Source organism: Camellia sinensis, chromosome 6 (genome assembly GCF_055761805.1).
Source record: "Camellia sinensis isolate YWXY chromosome 6, ASM5576180v1, whole genome shotgun sequence".
In the NCBI taxonomy this organism is placed as follows: domain Eukaryota; kingdom Viridiplantae; phylum Streptophyta; class Magnoliopsida; order Ericales; family Theaceae; genus Camellia; species Camellia sinensis.
Genome location: NC_138966.1, coordinates 20,684,050 through 20,710,455, shown reverse-complemented (window position 1 = coordinate 20,710,455; position 26,406 = coordinate 20,684,050). Strand labels below are relative to the sequence as shown.

General features: G+C 41.1%; 1 protein-coding gene and 1 non-coding gene across 2 annotated transcripts; one reads left to right on the top strand and one right to left on the bottom strand.

The window, feature by feature from the left end:
- The first annotated feature begins 3,892 nt into the window (after nucleotides 1-3,892).
- LOC145793204 (putative beta-1,3-galactosyltransferase 4) lies at nucleotides 3,893-14,130 on the top strand. The gene is made up of 6 exons (XM_082875962.1): nucleotides 3,893-3,977; nucleotides 7,539-7,624; nucleotides 8,392-8,465; nucleotides 8,573-8,784; nucleotides 8,948-9,011; nucleotides 13,760-14,130. The coding sequence occupies exons 1-6, from the start codon at nucleotides 3,893-3,895 to the stop codon at nucleotides 13,779-13,781; spliced, it is 543 nt and encodes a 180-aa protein (XP_082732088.1). The 3' UTR covers nucleotides 13,782-14,130.
- Nucleotides 11,800-12,938, bottom strand: LOC114270599 (uncharacterized). Its single transcript, XR_014332004.1, has 2 exons — nucleotides 12,864-12,938; nucleotides 11,800-12,114 (listed from the first exon to the last, which is right to left on the bottom strand). It is a non-coding gene; the product is annotated as an uncharacterized LOC114270599 (transcript).
- Nucleotides 14,131-26,406: the final 12,276 nt, after the last annotated feature.

Sequence of the window (26,406 nt, the reverse complement as noted above, 5' to 3'; positions counted from 1 at the left end):
ATACGACCAAGAAGCCTCAAAAAAAAGCTAAAGTATGTTAAAACATGAGTAAAAACTTGCTGGAGTGAAGCCAAAACATGCTAGAATAATGGGCCAAAACACCAAGTATACTAGGCTAGTGAGCAAGGTTTACACTACAAGTGTAAGAAGCATGCAAGAGGTGGCTCTACCAACCAAAATCAGAGTTACAACATGCCAAAATAACGCAAAAAACATGCTGAGATAGAACCAAAATAGGCTAGCATGATGGATCAAAGTATTGAGCACACAAGGCTAAATGGCAAGATTACACTACAAGTGTAAAAAGCATGCATGAGGTGACTCAACCAAGCCAAAATAGAGTTATACCATGCTAAAATAAGGCCAAGAATAGGCTGAGAACAAGCCAACACAAGCTAGAAACACATGCTCAATAATTAGGCCAACAAGGCAAACAAACAAGACAAGAGGAGAGGGGACCACCCCCTCTCATTTGGGACCTCAAAACAAGTTTTCTACCACTGAAATTCCTCTGGAATTCAGTGGTTTTAAGGCCAAAAAGAAGTTGTTTGGAAAGCTTGAAAGTTAGCTCAAAAGGCCTTACAAGCCAAGGAGCAAAATGGGAGAAACACCCCCTAGTCAAACAAGGCTTAAACCACCATTTTAGAACCTCAAAATCAGAGTTTTTTATGGTTCAAAACCAGCCCCAAAATAGTCCAAAACAATGGGAAAATGGGGATAAAGCAAGTGTGCAAAAACAAGCTTGAAATGGGGAAGTGCTTACCCTTGAAGCACAACAGCAAAATGGCCAAAATTCTGAGCTTAAACCAGCTTTGAGAGCTCAAAATAGGCTCCAAGGGACCTCAGCCCAAAGATATACAACTTTGATGAAGGATGCCTAGGCAAAGGAGAGGTGTATCTCCAAGTGTATCTCTTGTATGCACACAAGGGCAAGAAAGAGGGCAAACTAAAGAGAAAGGCTGAAATTTAGCTCTGAAATTTCTAGAGAGAGAGGCTCCCAAAATTGCTTCTTTTATTCCTCACCAAAATTATAGATATTGCCTTCATATATAGCAATTCAAGAGCTTTTGGTCGAAAATATCTGAATTGGGACAGCTGGAGCTTGTGTGGAACAGCTGGAGGGAAAAGATCTTCAAAAAATCTGAGTTTGGGTCATTTCTAGCCGACCAGCCATCTTTTTGGCCGACCTGCTACTTTGTTGGCCGATCGGCCACTTCCAGTGGCCGACTGTAAATTCTGCTCTGCAGGTCCGACTTCAAATGAGCAAAACTCCTTCGTATAGACTCCTTTACAGGTCATTCTTATGTCTAAAATGAAGCCCCGGAACTAAGATTTCCAATGGTGGCAGCCTCACCTCAAAATTCCAAGTGTTCTAAGAGATATCCCTCTTTTAGTGAAGACTGCTCAGTTTCGGTCCAACCGGATTGATGCCCAACTTCAACCAACCATATCTCCCTCATCCGGACTCGGCTTTAGGAGATTCTTGAGTGCAAAATGAAGCACCGGAAGTCTTATTTCCAACGGTGGTGGCCTCATAGCTGAAATCCAAGTGTACAAATGGATGGGCTTGATTTAGCAAGGACCATTCAACTCTCTCTTAGCGATTCATGCCCATCTTCTTCCTCAACTAGGTTTCTTCCCTCCACTCCTCTTTTCTTCAACTCCAAACCCCTAACCAAGATGTTTTGAAAGAATTTTCGAATATTTCACCTCTCTTTCATTCATTTCCACTTTGTCCTTGCCCGGTTTACCGAAAAGCGCAACATTTAACAAAATGCGAGCGTTGGAACATCGTAGGAACTTTATTTCAAAAATATTTTTGAAAGAGAGGGTTTTAAGGTCTAAAAACCATTCAAAATAGCTTTGGTCCAAAATGGGGTGTGAGGTTAGGATTTGACTCTCCTCTTGTCAAAGAAATCGAACCTTTACATTGCACACCTTTCATCACCAAGTACACAATCAGTAAAGCCCAAGTCTTAAGGGCGATAAAAAATAAGGTGTCTACACAGGGCTATCTTTCTTTGGATTTCTTCTATCCTTTCCCATTGGAATGCTCCAACGCTTGTTCCTTTTTATTCAAAGGTGTGGCCTCAGCCTTGTTGCTATCACCAACTTCTTCTTCTTTCACAGTCTCTTTTGCCTCATCCTCTACATTTGATTCTTCCTCACTCAACCACCCATTGCTGGTCTCGAGTTGACTTGGATCCCAACACCCAATTTGTACACTGCCCACATCTTTTTCTTCAAAAAAGTAAAGGTTTTCCAGATCTTCCTTCAGATCAGCTAGATCCTTTTCTAATTTTGCCCAGTCATTTAGGCCTTGTTCAGGCCAATCGTTCAAATTTTTCCCTAGTTCATCTTCCCCAATGGCGTTAATACTGAGGAAGTTCGGCAGTATAACTACTAGTTTTGGCTAATCAACGGCCACAATGTACAAGCTGGGGTCATACTCCTCTGCAAGGGAGGCCCCCTTCTCTATGACCTGGCGTCAGACAACCTCTTTCCAGTGCATTGTCCTTCTTCTCCGCCTTTGCCATCACAGACCTTGGTTGGGTTTGTGGTGTTATGTCCATCATGCACGGGAAGTGGGTCAGTGGTTACATTTGGTTTGGTGGGTGGAGCGATGATTTTATTGTCAATGAGATCCTAGATCTCATGACGCAAGTAGTAGCAACAGTCTGTGGGGTGATCATGCTGTTGGTGAAAGATGCAGTACTGGGTAGGGTCATGTCTAGGTGGCAGTGGGTTAGGGAGAGGGTGAGGATCGAGGGGCTTGAGATGTCCCTTTTCCATTAACAGTTTGAGGGCGCGGGCTGGGCTCATATGGAGAGGGGTAAAGGCTCTTTGGTTGTGACTTGGACTGGTGGGTTGTGAGGGTTGTAAGGTTGCTGCGGCAAAGGGATCGGCCATTTTGGCCACTGTGACGACAGTACTAACATCTGCTAGCCGTGGAATAGTGTTATTGCTAGCATTAGTATTCCGGGTGAATGGCCATCTTATAGGCTCACTAGTTCTCTGGATGATGCCTTTCTTAAATGCACTATTTATTTGGGCCCCCAACTCGTGTAGAGAAGCAAACATGGAGAGTGGTGCCACTATCATTCTCTACAGTATATCTAGCTCAAGATTCTGGACCACCAGCCAGACTTGCTCTCTTTCAGATGGCCTATTTGTCATTCTCGCTGCTTTCGCACTCCATCTGGTGACAAAGTTGATAAAAGGTTCTTTGGGGTTTTGGGTAGTTGCTTCCAGCTCACTGATGGTTACCTCTATCTGAGTGTTATATGAATACTGGTTGACAAACCTCTCAGACAGCCCCTCCCAGCTCTGCTTCATAGAATCTTCCAATTTTGCATACCAGATGGCCACCACATCGGACAAAGTTCTCCCAAACAATGATAATTTTTGAGCTCGAGACAAACCCGTCGGTCTTAGTACATCCAAAAATAAGACATGCACTATCAGATCCTTACTCCCATCGAATCTGTCGATGTAGGGCATCTTAAACTTCTCTAGTAATCTGATCGAAGCCTTAGTGTACCCGTCTTTAATATCCGAAATGGAGTTGAAGCCTTGGAACTTTTTTAGCGCTTTCTCTAACTTGGCAATCTTGATCAAGATCGAATTAATCTCATTGATGTCAAAATGAAGGATTCCCGTAGGGGGCTGTGCCAGAGGCCTGTAGGTTGGACCTGGTGGAAACATTTCTTGAGGATTTGGAATTTGGAGATTGTCCATTAGTGGAGGTGGATCAAGATTCGGCTGAGCAGCCGGAATTGGATGGCTAGTGAATGCAGATGCCCCAGATGGGCATCGCAGATCAGCGATGATTTCATCCTGTGCAGCCATCCTTTGATTCACGGTATCCATGGTTCTCTGAAAGGTTGCCATCATGGCAGCAACTTCTTCTACCTTTTGTGCCATTGCGGATCCAAGTGAGTTAGGTACTGGTGAACTGAGTGGGTGGGAACGAACAGGTGTTTGTTGAGTGCTTTGTACTAGTGCTTACTGACTATCTGCTCCTTCTTTGTCGAGTAACTGGTGGAAGTGAGACTAACACTGGCTGACCACCAACAAGGTCTTGAGTTTTGCAAAGCCTTCCAAAATGAGTCCACACAACTTAGGAGATATTGGGTCTTTCTGAAGCTATGATGGGAAACTATCTACCAAAAGAAAGAAAAGAAAAACAACAATCAAAATTAGACAGTGCTTCGGCCCAATCCACAACAGTCATGATCACAACTAAAGAACATTCACTAAACTCTGCCCCTAAAACTGATACTTGTACCACTGATATGAACATTCCTACACAGTTTCACTGTAAAAGCATATACCAGGTAAAAGAGAACCAAAACACCCCTATGAGGGGATAAGGTTACCCTGCCCTAGATTTTGACACGATCTAGGCTGCACTATCTCAAACAAAGAGTTTCACAACATCCTGTACATGGGTTGCATTTTGTCCTAATTGGAATAGTCATTATGGCTCTATTATATGCAGCTAGACTAAATGGTCAAAAGGGGTACCTTAGCAAGACTACCTAATATACCTCTCGTACTGACACCGATAAGTGAAAGGTGGGTCAAATGGTACAGCGGTAATCCAGATCTAAGGGTTGTGTTTCCAACATGGTAGAGCCCACGATTGGTTAGCCTTTTGGCAAGCTTTTCAGGCAAGCCTCCGAAAAACCGTTCAGGAATAACAGATGGAAAACACAGTGACTTAGAGTAACAATGCAAATACAATGCAAAGAACATATAAGTGTAAATAAAATTTCACATCACGAATTTCAAGTCAAGTTTTCTAAATCCCCAGCAGAGTCGCCAAAAACTATAACTTGCTTTTCATGCTCCTTTCGGATACGATTAGCGCTACTGTTCGGACTTCTGTGGTTCTAAATCTGATTTCACAAGTGCAATGTGAAATGGATAAACACAGAAGAGTCCAAATGCGACAAACCTTTGTAGAAAATCGACTTTGAAAAAATGCCAAAAATGGACTGCTTTGCCAGATTACAGACTCGCCACCTAAATATTTTTGAGAAATTTAGGAAACCTGAGACTCATGCCAAAGGCCACTTATCCGTCATCACCACCAGTGAGCCTTTTGGCAAGATTTTTGGGCAAGCCTCTGGCAAACCGTCCAGAAACAACAAATGGAAAACACAGTGACTTAAAGTAACAATGCAAATGCAATGCAAAGAACATATAAGTGCAAATAAAATTTCACATCATGAATTTCAAGCCAAGTTTTCTAAATCCCCAGCAAAGTCGCCAGAAACTATAGCTTGCTTTTCGTGCTCATTTCGGATACGATTAGCCCTACAGTTCGAACTCCCGTGGTTCTGAATCTAATTTCACAAGTGCAATGTAAAACAGATAAACACAGAAGAGTCCAAATGCGGCAAACCTTTGTAGAAAATTGAGTTTGAAAAAATGCCAAAAATGGACTGCTTTACCAGATTACAGAATCGCCACCTAAATGCCAAAGGCCACTTATCGATCATCACCAAAGTGTCTCGTCTAGGGAACTTAGGTATGAGAGGGGAAGGTCATGAATTGAGCACCCCACTCACCCAATCAAAGATCGGCCTCTACTAATCATGATGTGATTCTTATTTTACATTATATGATCTTGTTCCGATTATTAGGCTAATTTTTACTAGGTGATGCACACAAGTATAGACCAATTCAAAAAATTTATGTTTGTTTTGAAAAAAGGTTTTGAATACATGTCACTTGAAAAAACGAGCTTGTATTTACATTATCAAATTATTCCAACTTAAGTAAAAGGCCTTTATCCACCAGCATTCAAACAAGTATATTACTTAAGCACTTAGCCTCATGAAAAGCATGCTCAATATGGCAACACGAACACACAATGCAATATGCTAAAGTAAGAAATGCTCAACGAGTACTCCAAGGTAAGCAAAACAAAGAAAAAAAAATAATTAGAAAACATGCATGCTTCTAGACAATGCAATATGACTAATGCATTGCATACAATATGCAAGTAAGCTCGGCTAAAAAAAATTTAGGGGATGTTTGTCCACCCTGCCTCTTCTTATCATCAAATAGATCAAATGAGGGGTAGGCTTGATCCGCAACTATCAATCGACATGAATTCATTGTGTGATGATTTATGAATCAATGGATACAATCTCAATAAATGACAATGAAAAACCAATAAAACCCTCTCCTATCATGATATTGATCGAGGGAAGTGGTTGGCATTGAACCTTCAACCATTTTCATCACTAATAAGTATGAAATAACTCAAGATTCGAGGGGTTCAATTAACTTCCGATTGAACCCAAATTGATTTTAGCATCTTGGTCCATTTTAGTCCAATTTTACTGCCTCTTTTACTTACATTTCCATTCATTAGTCATTTTAGTCCAAAAATGATAGTTAAGTCCACTAAATGGAGAAGAGTGTCAGACAAGAAGTTGTTTTGGGCATGAGAAAGAGGTAATGTCCTGGTAATGAACCTCCGAAGAGATTAAACCATTTAGCATTGAAGGGTCTCTTTCTCAAGCTTAAACAACACTCGATTGAAACAACTCTCAAAAGCCAAGAGAGGAGGGAGAGTGCAGAGGTGATTAGAGGTGAACACAAGTATGAAAAGCATGAAATAAATTCTATCAACTCAAATAAGTTGGTGGCTAAGGCCTAAACCACCAAACCTATGAGGACTATTACACTACAAGCCTACTATACAAAGCATGAATGAAATAAACACATAAAAATAGTCATAAAATAAGCTAAAACAGTGTTAGAATTGAGTTGAAAAGGCTAAAAAAAGGTAAGCTAAAATAGGAGAGATATAAAGATAGTAAGCAAGCTAAAGGAGAAATGGCTAACCCCTCCATTTTTGGGACTTCAAAACCACATTTTAGCCTCTGAAAAACTCTAAAAAATAGTGGTAAGAAGTTGAAAAAAAATTGAGAAAGAAATGAGAAACACAAGGGAAAAAGCTTAGAGAACAAGGTTCAAGGAATGGTAGTTAACCCCTTCACCTTTAATAGCTTTAAGCCATAAGTTTCAGCCCATAAAAATAGTTCAAAAATAGCAAGAAAAGATAGGAGAGAAGTAGTGTAGAGATGCTTAAAATTATACCTCTTGAAGCAAAGTAACTCTTTTGTTAACAAACCCACAAGGTCTCACCACTACAACAAAAAGCATTTTTGGCGACACTTTTTAGCAACCAAACAAAAATTTAGTTGCCAAAGATACATAATTGGTGACAGAATATTTGTGGTCACTAAAAAATAAACATTTGGCGACGAATTTATAATTTTGGTCGCTATTGATTTTGGCGCCAAGTGAATTTCTTGAGCGGGAGCGCGAAAAACTTTTCAGCGACCAAATTAATTTATAGCGACTGAAATTTTAGTCGCCAATTATATTTGTTTGGCGACAGGCATTACTTGGTCGCTAAAAATCTGAATAACATTTATGGCAACCAAATTAATTTGGTTGCCAATAAATTATTTGGCTTTACCCTAATTTTTTATTGCCAAAAAATTGTTGACAAGTGAATAAACAAACAATTGACCTAACTTCTTCTCATTTTCTCATCCATCTGAAACGGCACAGCACAGAATGGCACATCACAGACCAGGTATGTTCTTCTTCTCTTCTTCTTCTCATCTTCTTCTCATCTTCTTCTCTCTCTCCCTCTCCCTCTTACTCTCTCGCGCCGCTGAATGCGAAAGGCACAGCAGTGCCCGGCGGTAGCAACACTGGCCGACAGCAGATCGCGACCCTCTTTTTGGGTCGCTGCTCTGTTCTCTTCTCTATCTCTGATATTCTGAATGTAGTCCCTCTCCCTCTCCCTCTTGCTTTCTTGCGCCAATTATGTATCTCATGTTTTATTATTATTTATTTGAATGTGGATATATTTAGCTAATGTGACCCTAATCCTCCATGGATCGTGTTTTGGCATAGTTTTAATCTCTATGGTTAGAACATGATTTTTTATTGAGGTTCAAATTACAAGTTTGAAATGAAAGGATTTGGGGGCTTCAAGTTTATAAATGTGTAACAAGACTGACTTTTTAAGCTATATTGGGGGAGATGAGAGCATAGGGATACAACTAATCAAAAGACATAATGGAAGTAGCCTCTTTAATACCACAAATATAAAATTCCTCCCTTTCAAGGCCTTAAATTCACCAAGAAAACACAAAAAGTTGGAATAGATTCAGTGCAACTAAATTCATTTGAATTAAATAAAAAAACATGGACTGAATAACTAAATTTGGTTTCGAAGGGTTGTGTTCCAAAAGCTATATGTATCTCCACTGTTCACTTTCTATTTGGGTTTATCTTGATTTTTAATTTTGTATTCCTGTTGCACTATGATTTGATCTCATTGAGCTTTTCTAGTTGGACTGGAAGGTTGTAAAGTGTGAATCTAAGGACATTGTGGGGGAAGTTTCTAAGACTCATCATGCTATACAGTAAGTTCTTCTTGTGCTTGTTTACATAAGTAGATTATGTGTGTATACTTCCATCTGATTTTTGGGTACCTTGGAGTGGACCTTATGATGTACTATATTGAATGTAGAACACTGGATAAAACCATTTCAAATTTAGAGACGGAATTAGCTATTGCAAGGGCCGCGCAGGAATCTATTCTCAGTGGCTCTCCTCTATCAGAAGACTCAAAGAAGACTGACTCATCTTCCAATAGAAAATATTTTATGGTTGTTGGAATTAATACTGCTTTTAGCAGCCGGAAAAGAAGAGATTTAATTCGGACTACATGGATGCTACAAGGTTGGTGGATTGATTCCTTTCTTTAGTTTCCTACTAACTTCCTTTTTGAACAAGGATTCCTCCTAACTTCTTGATTTTATTTTTTAATGCTATTTTGGTTGATTTTTTTTTTTTTTTTGGAGGTGATATGTGATGACTCTTATTTTGTAAAACTTGAAAATAGGTGAAAAAAGAAAGAAGCTGGAGGAAGAGAAGGGTGTCATTATTCGCTTTGTCATTGGTCATAGGTAGTGTATAAGTTTCGTTTTGATTTTATTGTTAACTAGACTCTCATTTTATGCCTGAAGATCTTTATCAATGCTTCTCCCAATACTAAACTATTTTTAAGAATGTAGCTTTTCCCCAGTCCTTGACAGTCTGGTCCCAGTTCATGGGCCCTACATTTTTGATGATCCTATCTGTTAAGATTTTAGGCTCCCATATGCGAATCATTAAAATAAAAATTAGAATGATCCGATATATGTAGCCACATGATTTAATCACATTTGCTTCAAAAATGAAAAAAGAAAAAAGAATGGTAGCCTACTGGCCATATTATAGTTATTTTGTAGGCAACCATATCAACAGCCAATGGGTTGCAATTAATAGACCATATCCCAATTTTATTACAGCTGAAAGGTTTGTGGGTTCTTTAGCATACTTCTGTAACTTATATTCATGAAGCAAAGCCGAACTCTTTCCCTACTTGGTCTGTGTTACTCAGTTGTAAATTGTATGTATAAAACAGTCCTTAATGTACCTTAGTGATCCATTTGGTGAAGATAAAAGGTTTTTATCTGCAATTTTTTTTCCTAGTTTAGTTTGAAATTGCAAATATAACTTGACAATCATGATACTGTAATCTTACTTTATTCACTGAACACTAGGGCTGTAAACGAGCCGAGTCAAGTCGAGTTCTGCGAAGATCGAGCTCGGCTCGATAGAATTTGATAATGTTCGGGCTCGGCTCGAGCTCGAGTCGAGTTATGAAAGTTGCGCTCAAGCTCGGCTCGCTAGATATTTATAAAGCTCGAGCTCGAGCTCGAGCTCGAACACACAAACAAATTAAACTATGAACAGAGCCAAAATCAAATCCGCCAATCTTGAAAATAAAATAAAACATCCTCACATGGTAGAATGGTGGGATCAGACTTGGGCTATTCCAGGTTCTATAGAAGGTCTGGTGCAGTGGTGGAATGGGGGACGACATAATCTCAAGTCTTGGGTACTCAAAGTTTGGAAGATTATTCCCTCTGTAGTTTTATGGTCAGTTTGGAGATTGAGAAACCAATGCTTATTTAAGGATGCTATTCCTGATATACAAGTTCTTTGCGAACAAGTGAAGGTGCAGGCAGCTTTGTGGTCCAAATGGCACTTGAAGGTGGAGTATTCAGTCCATGATTTAGTGTCCAGCCTCTACCAGATCAGATGGCAGTAAGGTTCAGAGCAGTAGAAGTTTGCTGTCTAGTTGCTGGTTGTATATCTGGTTGTAGAAGTTCACAGCAGTAAGGTTCAGATCAATAGTGGTTTGTGTGCAGCTGGGTGTAAATCTGGTGCGTGGTAGGTCTAAGTTGGTTTGGCTCTAGCCTGATGTATGCCTGGTTGTCTGCTGTATATGGAGGATGGGTGGGGCGCTGTTCTTAGTGTGTGAAGTTCTTAGATAATCTGCAGTTAGTGTTGCCCTTTACCCAGAGATCCCCTGTTGTGCTGTTTGATTGGAGGCTTGGGCTGTAGTCTGCTCTAGATCTATGCTGCCTTGGTTTCTCTCTTGCTGCAGTTTTTTGGTTTTGTTTTGCTGCAGATCTGTCTAGACCCAAGAAATTAAATATCCTCATAGTGCAGGTAGTAGAAGGGAGTTGTAATGCTATTGCTAGCAGTGTTATGGCTGGGGTAGTGGTGGCTGATGCATAGGTAGTGTTGGTCTGGTATAATTGTTGATGCATTGGTACTGTTTTGGCTGCTACATTGATAGTGTCTTGGCTGTTTGGACTATAGTTTTTATTCTGTTCTGGTAGAGTTGGTCTGGTAGTGTTTTGGCTGCTGAATTGGTTGGTTTACTGGAGATCTGCGTGGTTTTGTGGATGAAGCTGAACTGGTTGGAGTTTGATTCTGGTTTGTGTGGCTGAAGTTGAACTGGTTTAGATTTAGAGACTAATATAAAAATCCCAACAAACCATACATATATCAAGACTAGACTAAATGATACACAGTTGCATCGCTACATACCACCCTTGGTCATGCCAATACCACTGTCAATAATGGTCAATGTGTTGTTGGTCTTGTCAGGAATAAGAAGAGAATAACAATTGATACAAAATAAACAATTCAACATTATACACCAACTTAGCCAAACCACATACAAATTCACCAAATAAACAAGACAAGACAAGACAAAGAAGACCAATTTATCCAAACCACAATTGAATCTTTCAGACTTGTTCTTATTTAGGCATTGCAAATATTGGCATGGAGGTTCCCAAATTTACAACTAGATACGATAAGCAGGTCCATACCTGCTGTTGAACATGCCAGGGTGCAAGAGCAACAAATACAGCAGCTGACTCAATATTGATGTCACGATAAGTGCTTCCAATGTTTGCTGCAATTCGGGCATGTCATTAATTACCATCATTTATATATAGAAAGAGATTACAAAACATGCAGGTAATATGTTAATATCTCATTACCAATCTTTTTCAAAATGAGGATGCAGGTAATATGTTTATTTATGCAAAAAATAAATAAATAAATAAGTTATGAGTCTTACAACTTTGACAGTAGCAGGGGTGATGTTTCCAACCGAGATTGGCTGTCGGTTCATAATAGATCCATTTGATAGGTCCATTTACTGAGATTACAAAGGAAATGGTAAGAATTCCACCAAGAAAATTATTGACAAGTTTTCATCAGTGGCAATGTTGCTAGCTTACCACTAATTTTACCAATGCCTAAACAATATAACTTATAAGCAAAGCCTCTTATTTTTATGGCCTTTCTACAGATGTTCCATGGGGGTAGTATATATATATATCAGACTTTAAAGAATTTTCCAGGATACTCTTATTGGCAATAAAGGAAAATTAATTACAATAGAAGGAAAAGAGAGATATCACACACAGCTGTCCAATCTCTACTAATAAAAGAAAATTACATATCACACACAGCTATCCAAACTCTACTAATAAAAAATAAGAGTATGCCCTTGAAATTAGAAGACACTAACCTAGGAGCAAAGAAGCCCAAAGGGAAGTCAAATAACAGATTCTATCCTACAAAGCCTTGACATTATCTGATTTTCTCTCAAACATTGTAGAATTCCTTTCCAACCAAATCTCCATAGCACCAAACAAACTACACATTTTCAAAGAACCCAAGCCATCATATTAGAACCAAAGTGCCTAAAATCATTACAAAGCGAGAGAACACATGAAGAGGAATTCTATGAATGTTCTACCATTTATGAATGTTCTTTTCCATATTCCAAATAATTCTTTTCTTCTACTACCCATGTATAAAATAATAGCTTTGTGCCAAAAGATTACAAGATCAAGCACTAAAAAAAATCTGAGAGAAAGAAATTCAAAAAGTGGACATCAATAACAGAAAATAAATGTATGTACATACACACACACACAGAGAAAGAGAAAAGTCGATTCACAGTTTTTCGCTATATGCAGTGAAGACCAATAATTGCACCAGTATGAAGGCTTGTCAAGGGCAAAGGATGACTAAAAAAGACAGGTGAGGGAATGAGAGAACATCATGTTGTGTTGTGTGATTTAACAATAAGTGTGGGCCCTGATAAGAAACAGGATTTGTGCAGCCAACCTAACTAGCAGCATGCATCCCTTGTTAGCATATAATATAAGAAAGGGATTATCGATTTAAAAAAAGAAATGAGGCTAGTTAGTAAATGGTTAAAAATTTGAAGTTAAAGGGGTTATCTTTTTACACAGAATCTAGAAACCTAAAAGATGTTGATGTTGCAAATTATTAACCAACCCTGGACCTGGTTATCAATAAAAAAAAAAGGGTAAGTAGACCTCGTGTACAGTGATAGGATCAAATAGATATAGATGTAAACAAGTGAGTTCACAAACCTGGAGGAACTGAAGAAGCTATGTCCAGCTTTACAGGACTCTGACTGGGTGCTAAGTAGGGACACATTTCAACTGGGTAGTCAATTCAACAAAAAAATCAAACACAGAGTAATGATCTTAAAATTAATAATTAACTAGAAAAACATATTCACAGTGTACAGCTATCCATAAAAACAAGTTCAGCAATTTCAATCATGCGAAATCTAATCACTGCAACGCATTTTCAAAATTTCAACTACAAATAAATTCAACAAACAAATAAGCACCTAAAATAATTCAAAATTAATAATTACCTAGAAAAATATGTTCACACTATTATAGAAAGATATTCAGCAATTTCAATCTGCTTGTAATAAGTCAGTCCAAAGTCGGAAAAATACCCATTAAGTAAATTTAAAAAATAAAATATTTTCCTGCCACAAATCTCAGTCAGCAAACCTTGACACGAACTGTTTTTTGGGGAGTGATTGTAGATGCATGTGATAGATTAAAACTAACTTTATGAATAGTTTGATTCAAGAAATATGCATCAACAGTTAATCATAAAAAATGCGTCGGCCAATACTTAGTGTGCTTCCCTCAGTAACTTTATATAGGCTGAAGTGTGCTGCATGCACTGTGACAGAGCACGAGTATTGATCTTTAGGTTGAAAAAAAGAACTCGGAATATGTACAAATTTATAGAGATATTGCTTGTAATTAGTTCATATATGCCAAGTTTAACTAGTGAATCATGTGTTACTTTTTGATTTTGGTATATTGAAATTTTGTAATTCACCGTAGGAAAGTTTGCTCTCAATTTGTTCATCTATAATGTGAAACCAATGTTTTTAGAACCAAGACCTTTATTATTAACATTTTAACATTATAATTTTTTTTTTCCATATGTTTGACAGATTGGCAATGGATGGAATATAGTTCGGGGAGCATCAAAGGATTACATTTTGAATTTTTGGATATATTTTGTCATAGGTTTTTGTTATGAATTTGCAAGCTTGGAAGGTTTTTTGGAATTACATGTTTGAAGTTTTTTTCACATGTTTGACAGATTGGCAATGGATGAAATAAAGTTCGGGGAGCATCAAAGGATTACATTTTGAATTTTTGGATATATTTTGTCATAGGTTTTTGTTATGAATTTGCAAGCTTAGAAGGTTTTTGGGCATTACATGTTTCAAGTTTGGGATTGTAAGAGATTTGTACTTAAATTGGATGTTTTGGATTTGATATGTTGTTTATATTTAATATGGTACTACTTTTGAATTAAGTTTATAGTTTGATGCTTTGCACAAGTGTGTTAATTTGAATTATATTTTGCTTATGTTTATAGGTTTATGAATTATGTATTGAACAGGGAAATTGTTATAAAAAATTATAAATAATGAATTTTTGGTGATAGGTTTTTTTAGTTGTAAATTTACTTTTGGTGACATTTTATTTATGTTGTTGAAAGTATGTGTCAATTTTTTTAGCGACCCAAAACTTGATTGGTCACCAAAAGTTGTAACATTCAACAACCAATTCTTTTAGTCATTGAAAGATATTTTTAGCGACGCATTTATATGTCGCTGAAACTTAACATGTCATCAGCTGAAGGCTACTTTTAGTGACCAAATGTTAATTTATGGCGACGAAATTTTAGTCTTTTGGCGACAGAAATATTTGGTCGCCAATTTATTTATAAAGGCAACCAAAATTGATTTGGTCGCCGAAGCACTTAGTGACAGGGCTTCAGCAACCAATTTTGTCCATGTCGCGGATACTTTCAGCAACCAAAATTACACTTTTGGTGACTAAAAAACAGGTCGCTAAAAGTGTTTTTTGTTGTAGTGCACTCTCAAGGGCTAAGATTTGAGCTCAAGAACCTCAGCAAGAAGAGCTAAATTTTTGGTTTGGGAAGTATAGAAAGAGAGTGTGTAAGTTGCAACATAGAGAGAGAGAGAGTGTGTGTGTTCTACAAGTTTTTGGCCTTTTGGAATTTTTCTAACCTATTTTTCAAGAGATGTGGTCATGTATATACAGAAAAACATGAGCCTCTGTCGAACATAGCTGTATAGAGACAGTTGGTGTAGTGCATGCACCTGGAGGGATAGTTGGCAGCAAAATATCTACCAGCAGAAAAACATGGTCGGCCGATCATAAAGTGGACGGCCAACCACTAAATTCTGGCCTGCTAGCCACTTGTTGGCCTGCAGGCCTCTGGGTGGTCAAGTATGAAACAAACAGGTTTTTGGAAACCAAGACAGGTTTGGTGCAAAGATGACGCACAATTATAGGCTCTGGAGTTGGAAAACTGAAGCTCTTGTTGAAAAACTTGAGTGTACACACAGCGTAACATTTTATCATTGAGTAATCAACCTGAGGCGCCCAAGTCTTAAAGGCGGTCAAAAATGAGATGTCTACAGTTGGTATCCACTAGGCATTCTAAGAATGTCTATTCTATTTGTGTTAGGCTTGGAATACATGAAAGCATTTTACAGGGGCCCAATGTATTGTGCTCGGATGATATTTGCAATTATGTCTTGGAGTTGTTGAACAGACAAAGAAGCAGTGGATGTTGGTTCACTACTTTTGCCAATTGTTTGCCTCGCAGTAGATGTATAGCAATTTCCTCACCAACAACTTGCTTGGACTTAGATGTAGGGTTCACCTTCTAAACAAACGTGTCTTGTGGTGTAAAGCCAGGTGGATGAGAATGGCCTTGACTTGTTATGGACTCGTCTTTTTCCGCGCCCCCGCCTTTCGAGAAGGGTTTGAAAAGAATGCCTCACAATTCGGACTCCCGCGGTTCTGAATCTAGTTTCACAAGTGTAATGTGAAATTGATAAACACCAAAGAGTCCAAATCCAGCAAATCATTTTGGAAAATCGATTTTCAATCAAATAATGTCAAAATTGGACTGTTTTTCCAGACACAGAGTCACCACCTAAATATATTTTTTTTTGTGGAAATTTAAGAAACCCTGACTCGTGCCGAAGGCCACGTGTCCGTCATCACTAAAGTTGCATCGGCTCGGGAACTTGGGTACGAGAGGGAAAGATCCTGAAATGAGCACCCCCACTCGCCCGATCAAAAGATCGGCCTCTACTAACCTTGATATGTGTTTTTATAAACATTATGTGTTCTTGTTCCAGTTATTAGCTAGCTTTACTATGTGACGCACACAAGCAAGTATAGACTAGGTCGCAAGACTTAGAACAATTCAACTAATGTTTTTTTTAGGAAATGGTTTGAATTTGCCACCTTTAAGTGGGCTTTAAGAGATGCGGATTTGCCACCAAACATAGTGGGCTTAAAACATGATTTGCCACTCAACAAAGTGAGCTTAAAATGCACATTTGTTGAATTGTTCCAATTTAAACAACGAGCCTTCATCCACAAGCATTCATGCTGTTTAGCATTTAAGCACATAGCCTCATGGCAAGCATGTGAAACATGGCAATGTGGCAATCACACTCATGCAAGTATGCTAAAGCATAAAACTCATCGAGTACTCCGAGCCAAAACAAAAACTAGTTAGAACGATGCATGATCCCTAACTATGTTAAATGACTAATGCAACACATGCAATGATGTAACTAAATAGGCTCGGCTACTTAATCATGATATTTGCAATACTTTGATAGCATGCTTTGAAACACATATTTAAAGAAGTATTGAAATGATAATGCAGTTTGAATGATGCGCCGAGCCTTGGTGCATGCAAGACAAATGAATGAATGCAAGCATGCGAGCATAAGGTATGCTAATTGAAAATGCCCCTAATCTAACCATCGAAAGCGATTAAATAGAAAGGAGAAAGACGTGGGGTTGGAAGACATGCGCACATGCACGCACACTTATTACAACATCATGCCCTCACGAAGGAGGGTCCGAATGAATAAGCTAACTAGCTATGCTAATTAAGCTAACTAATTACAAAACAAAACTACTTAGCTAACTTATTCTTAGCTAATTAAATATTACAAAACGAATTAATTAGCTAAACACTTTAACTAACTAATTACAAAGTGAGTAAATTAATATCACTAATTAACTAAACAAAGCAGTTAAATGGCCTCGAGGGGCGAGGGATGCATGCATGCTCGACTTCTTTGCCTGAAAATGCCACTGCCTTGCCATTGCAGCCTCTGTTTGCACATGCTTGAACACCAACAGTGTTGTCGACTTCCAGAATGCCTATGATCCTCTTCAGGAGCACACTTGTGCAATTTTTCATTGATGGTCAGTCGGCTACCATTGGTGGCCTGTCGGCTGATATTGGTGGCCGTCGGCCACTACTGGTGGCCGGTCGGCCACCCTGCTCCAAACTTCCCTTTTTGCTACAACAAAGAGCAAACAGAGGCAAAGCCGTGTATTCTCAAGGTTTGTGTGTACTGTTACTCTTCTTATCATCACACAAGCTCAAAGGAGTGCAACTCTTGGCCCTCAAACCATCAACCAAGGATTTCTATGCATGATGGCGAAGGAACCAAGTTTGTACAAGCTTAATGAGTGCAAAACAAGACTCAACAAAACCACCACCCTATCATACATGATCAAGGGTGATGGTGACTAAGGAAAGTGGCACGTTTCATCACTTTATATATGAAACGTCCCATTTGCCTCGTGTTTGAATTAATGTCCGATCCGAACGCATGCAATGCAACACAAAAGATGCTTTATCTTGCCTCTTTGACTTGTCCAATTTTATTTACTCATTTTACATTATCGATTAATTTTTTAATCGATTAAGTCCAAGGTGAGTGTCCTCTAATGAGAGAGGTGTCAACCAAGGGATAACTTAAGGCAAGAGAGAGGTCATGCCTTTGGTTAGTAGAAACCTCCAAAAGCGGATTAAAACCATTAAGCACGAACCTCGATCTCAAGCTTAAACACAACCCGAAGGTTAACCAACCCTCAAAGCAAATAAAAAAGTGTAGAAATGAAGGAGGTTGTAGAGATTTAGGTGCTGGAACTAGGCATGAAAAAGCATTAAAACATGTAACCAAGACACACAAATGATGCTCAAAGCCTAGAAACATTAAGCTACTGAAGGAAATTACACCACAACCATACAATACAAAGCTTAAATGACATAACCAGCTCAGAACAAAGCTAAAATCAGGCAAAACAGTGGCAAAAACATGCTGAGACTAAGCTAGAAAATGCTAGAAAAACATGCTCACATGTAAGGCAGTTGGCATGCAATCAAGACAACAAGGAAGGGAGGCTAACCCCTCCAATTTTGGACTTCAAAAAAAATTTATTGTCACTGAAATAACTCTGATTTTTAGTGGTTAAAAGGCCCAAAAAGTTTGATTTGAATGTGAGAAAAGATGTGACAATAAGCTTCACAAGCTAAGGAACAAAAAAGATGGACAACCCCCTAACTCACAAAGACTCAAACTACCATTCTTATGCCTCAAAAATAGAGTTTTTTATACCTCAAAAATAGCCTTAAAATAGTTGAAAAGGATGGCAAATCAAGTATGCACAACAAGCTTAAATGAGGTAAGTTCAGTACCTTTAAAGCACAATGCAATTCAACCACAAATTTAAGCTCAAATCCCCTTTCAAGGCTCAAACATAGCTCTAAGAGACCTCAGCTCAAAGGTGAGAGTGTTTGGTTAAGAGTTGATGTGCAAAAGTGTGGAGAAAACTAACTACAAGGCACAAAATAAGAAGAGAGAGAAAGAGAGAAAATTTTAGAGAGAGAGAGATAAAATTTTGTTCTTGTGGAGAAGTGGTTTGGAAATACTCTTCTGATCCTGGAGAACGCTTGTAATCCTCTTCTGGTCACCTGAAAAGGAATAAACACTCCGGTTGCGGGTGCCGGAATTAGCACTCCGACGGACAAGTCAGAACGCACACTCAAGAATGCTTGTATTTTAAGTTAAGCACCATAATTCTCACATACCTCTTTCTGGCTGATGTTCTTCTGTTTATATCTTTCCTTCCATGGGCCTCGGGATTCGGTCCATTTCCAACTCCTATTCGGCGCATTTTATATAGATCGACCTTCACTCGGCCCTTGCCTAATCGGTCATTTGGCCGAATAGGGTTGGATTTGAGCTTGCGAGCCAATTGCCGAGTGCTTCGAATCTCGACTCTCCGAGATTCAGCTATCTAGTATCTCTACGACTCCCTCTTCTCAGCCCCCACAATTGCCCCCTAAGCACTTCACTAACGACAGTTGGTTAGAATGTTTGGCTTCGAACTCGAAGAGTCAAAGCCGAAATTCGGTAGCTGACTGTATTCCAACACAAATGTCTGTACACGTTTCCCAGTTGTCACTTCAACTTCCCGCCTCTTCATACATTTCTATTTATTGTGATTTCAAATTTTGACGTCTTTTCAAATGCATACATGCTTTTAGACGCCCGTCACTGGATTGCCTTCCGAACTACCTCTGCAATTTCCTACTCTTCTCTATCTCCCTCACCTCTTGTAAGTTATCTCTTTCTCTGCTTTGTTTTTTGGCTTAGCATAATCCTATTGGCTGGGGGAATGGCGAAACATTTAAAAGATCTCCTCTCACCGGATCGAATGTCTGGCTTCCAACGCCATTTTTCCATTCCTGATGATGTCCGTCTGTCATTTGTGGCAGACGGTACCCTCAATATGGAGAGGGTTGATGAAACCATGATCGTCTTCCCTCTTCTGTCAATCGCAGAGGGTGGGGTCCGCTTTCCCCTTCACCCATTCCTTAGGGCCGTGCTTTGCATTGGGGGTTAATCCCTTCCCAACCCAACGTCAACTTCTATAGGATCGTGATTGTAATTATCGCACTAAACCGCCACTTTAGGCTTAACCTTGGCATTCCCATTATTCGGCATTGCTGCGCCTTGGTGAAGTCTTCTGGTCGGCACGGGCGTTATTTCCTTAGGGCCAAAGACACCAACCATCAACTAGTGACTACGCTTTCCAGCTCTAGGAAGCGAGTCGATGATGTTATGGTCATCGTCCAGGGAAACTGGGAATTCGGCGAAGGCGAGGATCGCCTTGATCATATTCCTAGACGAAGGGGCGAACCAGGTGGCTGAGCATCTTCTTTTAATTATTTACTTGTTATATTTATAAAACTTTATTTTTCGGGACCTCATGGTTTTTCTTTTGCAGGAAACGATTTGAAAAAAGTCTTAATCTCGACCGATGAGGCCGTCCTTTCAGAAATCAGGACTGCGCTCAAGTATTTCGGCCGACCGAGTCTTCAGAAGCAGGGGAGGGCGGCCCACGTTCTGCTCTGCTACGAGCTGACTTATATGACTTTTTCGGCGGTGGAAAACAACCCAATTCCAAAGAGTGAGGAGTCTCTTATCGCCCTTATCTTGACTGATTTCTGAAATTTGAGGCAAGTCAATTGCGAGGGATCAGATTCGGAGCGACCGGAAGTAGCTGAGGCCGCCGAGTCAGGCCAACCGAAACTGAGGTTGACGAGGCTTTGACATTAGCATTTGAAGAAGCCGGCCTCAATTCGGTTGTTCCTCCGTCCACTTCGAGTCGAGAGGATCATCCGCTCGATGATATTTTTCACGGTCTGGAGGACCTTCTCGGCGCGTTCCCAAAAGATATGGCTGGGTTGAGCCTCACTAACCTTGCCAAGAAGGCAAACGCGGAAAGGATGGCCGCGCGGCGAAGGGCAGAGGAGATTCGGGCTGCCGAATCTCAATCCCAGACCTCCTTGCCTGTTATTGAAGGGACGGCAAAGAATGAAAGTTTTGAGGCAGAACCTTTTGTGCAGGCAAGTGTAGAAGTTGAGCAAAGGGCGGAGAAACGCCCAGCCGACGTTGAGGCCGGCTCAGAAGAAGACCGTGCCAACAAACGACCTCGTGTGGAGGAGTCAGATGTGATTGTACCTTTTGTTATTCAGCCCAAGATAAAAAATATGTCGATCTCCTCCGATGCTTCGATAATCAAAGATCTAGCGGTTGCACTCAGCTTAGCGACATCCGTTTCACTACCTGCTGACAAGGCAGCTTTTCGAGCAGAGCCTGATCTGGTTACAATTGGGTTAGCCGCGCAATCGGCTCTTTGGTATATATCTGGACTCTGTCTTTTCTCTTTACACAAATATTATTTTGTTCTTGACTTCCTGTTTTGCAGGCTGTCGAGAGGATAGCCGACATGGGCCGTCGCTATCACGATGTCGTCGAGCTAATTGACAGTTTACAAGCCGAGGTTGAGGGCCAAAGGACTGGGGCACAAACGGAGGGTGCCCGTGCCGAGGCCGAGATGGAGAGAGCCCGCAGTGCTGAAGAATTGAGATCAATCGCCGAGAAGAGGGCGAATGCGAGCGACGACGCGCTTAAGTTGACCCAGGAGGCAATCTCTAAATTGGAGGCTGGGTTGGAAGAAATGAAGGCGGCGAACGAAACAGCCGACCTGAAGGCTGCTAGTGCATTCGATGCGGGGAAGAAGTCTGCTTTTGATGAATATGTAGACGAAGTCCCCAAATTTGAAAATCTGGGATTTAAACACGGCTAGCTCAAAGCCTTTGCTGCTGCTGATGTGACATTGGCTACACCAATTCCATACAAGCAAGTGGATGTTGAGCCGCTGGAGTCTGACTCCGAGGGCTAATTTGGGCGGCTCTTGTTTTTGTTTTAGGATTTGCATGTAATTTTCAGCTTTGTACATCTTTTTGTCTAGCAATTTTCATATGTAAAATGGTTACAATTTGTGCCCAATTTATTTAATGAAAATTCATTTTGAACTTTGCTGTTACTAATGAATGGAATTGTTTGGTTGTCGTTTTCGATAAAACGTTTTGTATACTTGCCGACTAGATGATTAGGCCGTTTAGATAGTTAGGCCGTTTAAAAAGCCAAAAATCAGTACATGAAATGGCTGTGGGACATATCAATCGGCATGTGGCTAAGATGCTCGGCCGGTTAGATTAATAAATCTGCTCTTGCCCCAGCCAGTGCATGCACTTCAAGGCATTCTGTCGTAATTGCCGTTTAGAAAATTAGGTCGTTTTAACAAGCCAAAAATCAGTACATGAAGTGGCTATGGCACATATCAATCGGCATGTGGCCAAGATGCTCGGCCAGTTAGATTAATAAATCTGCCCTTGCCCCAGCCAGTGCATACACTTCAAGGCATTCTCTCGTAATTGCCGTTTAGAAAATTAGGCTGTTATAACAAGCCAAAAATCAGTACATGAAGTGGCAGTGGCACATATCAATCGACATGTGGCCAAGATGCTCGGCCGGTTAGATTAATAAATCTGCCCTTGCCCCAGCCAGTGCATGGACTTCAAGGCATTCTCTCATAATTTCCGTTTAGATAATTAGGCCGTTTTAACAAGCCAAAAATCAGTACATGAAGTGGCTGGGGCACATATCAATTGGCATGTGGCCAAGATGCTCGGCCGGTTAGATTAATAAATCTGCCTTTGCCTCAACCAGTGCATGGACTTCAAGGCATTCTCCCATAATTACCGTTTAGAAAATTAGGCCGTTTTAACAAGCCAAAAATCAGTACATGAAGTGGCTGTGGCACATATCAATCAGCATGTGGCCAAGATGCTCGGCCAGTTAGATTAATAAATCTGCCCTTGCCACAGCCAGTGCATGGACTTCAAGGCATTTTCCCATAATTGCCGTTTAGATAATTAGACCGTTTTAACAAGCCAAAAATTAGTACGTGAAGTGGTTGTGGCACATATTAATCAGCATTCGTTGTTTGGAGACTGCCAAAAGCGTTAATGAAATTGCCTCGGGGTCATTGCATGCCTACGAATAAATGGGGTGAGTTCGCGCCAGTGGGTCCACTTATTCTTATTCAGACTTGATTTGAACTACTAGCTTGGGGCGAGGGCGAATGTCAAACAGACTATTTTTCAACAGCAGAGGAGAGGGACGAACGCTGGCTGAGCTAGATACTGTGATGAATCGCAGCAATGAGCCTGCGCATACGAGAGGAAGGATGTCCAAGACAAGCGAAAAATGTCAACCTTCAAGCCGTCGAAGCAAGTCACCCTGAAGAGAGAAGCATCAACAGGGAAACTCCCTGCGACCACGACTGAGGAATGAGTCAGACGCAACGCCGCGACCATTGAGTTTTGCGGTGTTCGTGGGGAATAAACCGATGACTGAGGCAGATTCCATCGTCAATGATCCGGGTGTAGTGGTGGAGTTCGCTCGACAGATCTTTCCACCGGAAGTCCAACAATCGATGGTTGAACGACAAGATTTCGAAGTGTTTCGAGAAGGTATTCATGGGGCGGTGAAGGGGCTGTACACCGCCTACGAAGTCGGCATGCGTCTGTGCACCGCACGGCGGGAGATGGAGAAAATGGGCGAACGGGTCCGCAGTTTGGAGGTTCGTGTGGAAAAGACAGAGGGCGAGCTTAGAGAGCTTAGGAAGGTTAAAGTCGCCGATCCGCATACGGCGGGTCAGTCTAACCCAATTGTGGATGAAAGGGTGACCCAATGGCTATTGAGTCATGCCATCGCCGACCGAGATACGACAGGCGTGTTTGCCGTAGCAAATGCGAGGGCCAAGGGTTATGAGTAGGGTTTCCATGATGGCTGGAAGGTTGGGATCGATAAAACGAAAGAGAGACTTGCTGAAGAGGTCTATCGATGCGAGAATCGCGGTTTTAAGCATGGTTGGATAGCGGCTCTTCAGGCCGCGGAGGCTCTCTGAGCGAAGGGTGTCGATTTCAACTTATGTGGCCTGGATCATCGTGATCATTTGCCCATTTCCGCCTTTGAAGTTGAAAAGAGCGATGATGAGGGAGTCACCGAATAAAAATACTCGTTATAAATGTTCGAACGCGGATTGCGTCTAAGATTATGTAATTATTGGTTGGTCAAATGAAAAGCATCTTATTTTCAATGTTTTGTTATAAGTTGTGTTCGGCACACACATGATTTCATGTGTTTTATTATATAAATGTTTGAATAAACGTATTTCAGACGATTGTATGGACATTGTCCGGCCTAATATAATCGACTTACGCATGACCCGAAGGGTTCACCGGCCCAAAGACGTCGATCGTGATACCCAAAGACGTCATTCGCCGATGAGGCTCCGAAACCAAAGATTTTAATTGGCCAATCGTGATATCCACAAAGGGCGCTCCGAATCCGGAGGCTTGATCGGCCCAAAGACGTCATTCGCCGATAGGGCTCCGAATTCGGAGACTTTAATTGGCCAATCATGATATCCACGAAGGGCGCTCCGAATCTGGAGGCTTGATCGGCCCAAAGACGTCATTCGCCGATGGGGCTCCGAATCCGGAGACTTTAAATTGGCCAATCGTGATATCCACGAAGGGCGCTCCGAATCCGGAGGCTTTAAATTGGCTAATCGTGATATCCACGAAGGGCACTCTGAATTCGGAGACTTTAAATTGGCCAATCGTGATATCCACGAAGGGCGCTCTGAATCCGGAGGCTTGATCGGCGCAAAGACGTCATTTGCCGATGGGGCTCCGAATCCGGAGACTTTAATTGGAACATCTTTGAACTAGATTCTGTAGTAGGTGAATGGGAATCTTTGTATTACAGAAAAAGAGATGTACATAACGAACAGGTCAGAGCAAGCATCATGTCCCACAAGTCGGGTTAATGATAAAATTTACATAAATGCATGGAATTCTAGGGCCGTGGCAGACTCCTTCCTGACATGTCTTTGAGCCGATATGCCCCTACTCCGACGATCGAATCAATCTGGTATGGGCTGTCCTAGTTAGGACCCAATTTTTCATCGATCGGTTTCCTGTCAGCTGGAAGCACCTTCTTCAGGACCAATTCTCCTGGTGTGTAGCGGCGTAGCTGAACCCGTTGATTATACGACTTTGCCAGCTGCTGCTGGTATCGCGCCATTGACGCAAGGGCTCGGTCTCTTCGTTCTTCGATTAGGATCAGATCCAAAGCCAACATCATGTCGTTTCGGCCCGTATCAAAGACTTGCGACTTGAGTGTCGGGTGGCCAATCTCCAGGGGTAAGATTGCCTAGGTTCCAAAGCATAGGACAAATGGCGTTTCTCTGGTCGATTTTCTCGGTGTAGTTCGATAAGCCCATAGTACACTCGGCAATTCCTCGACCCATCTGCCTTTGGCTTTCTCTAGCCTCTTCTTGATGCCGTCCAAGATGGATTTATTAGAGGCTTCGGCTTGGCCATTGCTTTGGGGATAAGCCGACGTAGAAAAGTAAGGCTGAATACCGTATTTGCTACACAGCTCTCGGTACACGCCAAAATCGAACTGGGTGCCGTTGTCTGAGATTAAAGCTCTAGGAATGCCGAATCATGTTATGATGTTCCTCCACACAAAGCGCTTAATGTCAGCATCTCGGATGTGTGTTAATGCCTCGGCTTCGACCCATTTCGTGAAGTAATCTGTTGCGACGATCAGGTATCACTTGTTCCTTGGGGCCCTCGGCAGTGGTCCTACGATATCAAGCCCCCACTGGGCGAACGGCCAAGGGCTGGTGATTGAGTTCAACTCTTCAGCAGGCAGATGGTTTAACGGGGAGAATTTTTGGCATTGTTTACACTTTTTTGCATAACATTCGGCATCCACTCTCATTGTCGGCCAATAATACCCCTGCGTTGTAGCTCGATGGGCCAAAGAGTGTCCGCCAGAATGGGCTCCGCAACTGCCTTCGTGTATCTCAGCCAGAAGCTCCCCGACTTTATTCGGGTGCACACATTCCAAATATGGGCTAGAGAGTGACTTTTTATAAAGTCTTCTTTGCGGGTCCAAGTAGTATCTCATGGCTTTGTTTCGCAGCTTATGTGCTTCTTTCTTGTTTTCTGGGAGTTGTTCGGAAGATAGGAATGCAACAATGCGATCCATCCAACTTGGTGCAGATTCTATAACGTTGATTTGGACTTCCTTCGAAGGGCCAATGCTTGGCTCTGGGATGAATCCTACTTCAATGGTTCGTTTAATCTCTGAGTTGATTGCGGAGGCTAGGCAAGCCAAGGCATCTACATGGGTGTTCTGATCACGTGTTATCTGGTTCAACTCATGATGGTCAAATTTTGCCAACAGGGAGTTAGCCGTTTTCATGTAGGTCGCCATACGGTCGTTTCTTGCCGCGTACTCCCCCTTTAGCTGATTGATCACCAGCTTTGAGTCACAAAACATAAGCAGACGTCGGGCACCCAAAATATGCGTATTCTGCAAACCGGCTAAAAGGGCTTTGTATTCGGCGTCGTTATTCGATGCTTCGAAGCTGAGCTTGACAGCTTGCTCAATTATTGCGCTGTTGGGGGTCATGATTACAACTCCAGCTCCACTGCCCCGCTGATTGGACAATCCATCATAATACAACTGCCAGATGTCCCTAACATAAATCCTCCAATTCGGCTTCGGTCAAACTTCATCTGACTTGAAGTCGGCGACATCAGGTTTGAAGTAGGAAAGGCCCCTTGTGAATTCGGTGATAAAGTCGGCAAGCACCTGTTCCTTGATTGAGGTTTTGGGTAGAAATTGAATATCGTATTGGCCAAGTTCCAGGGCCCACTTTGAAACATGTCCAGATGCTTTCGTACTGCGTAGTACTGATCGGAGTGGATAATCTATTAGCACCCAAATGCTAT

Bases quoted from the DNA above. Each gene is read 5' to 3' on its own strand.
- LOC145793204 (XM_082875962.1), top strand. From the start codon at position 3,893: ATGGCAGCAACTTCTTCTACCTTTTGTGCCATTGCGGATCCAAGTGAG. The intron at 3,978-7,538 runs GTGTTTGTTGAG...ATTGTTGACAAG, and splicing joins GAGTGGGTGGGAACGAACAG to TGAATAAACAAACAATTGAC. The intron at 8,466-8,572 runs GTAAGTTCTTCT...TATTGAATGTAG, and splicing joins AAGACTCATCATGCTATACA to AACACTGGATAAAACCATTT.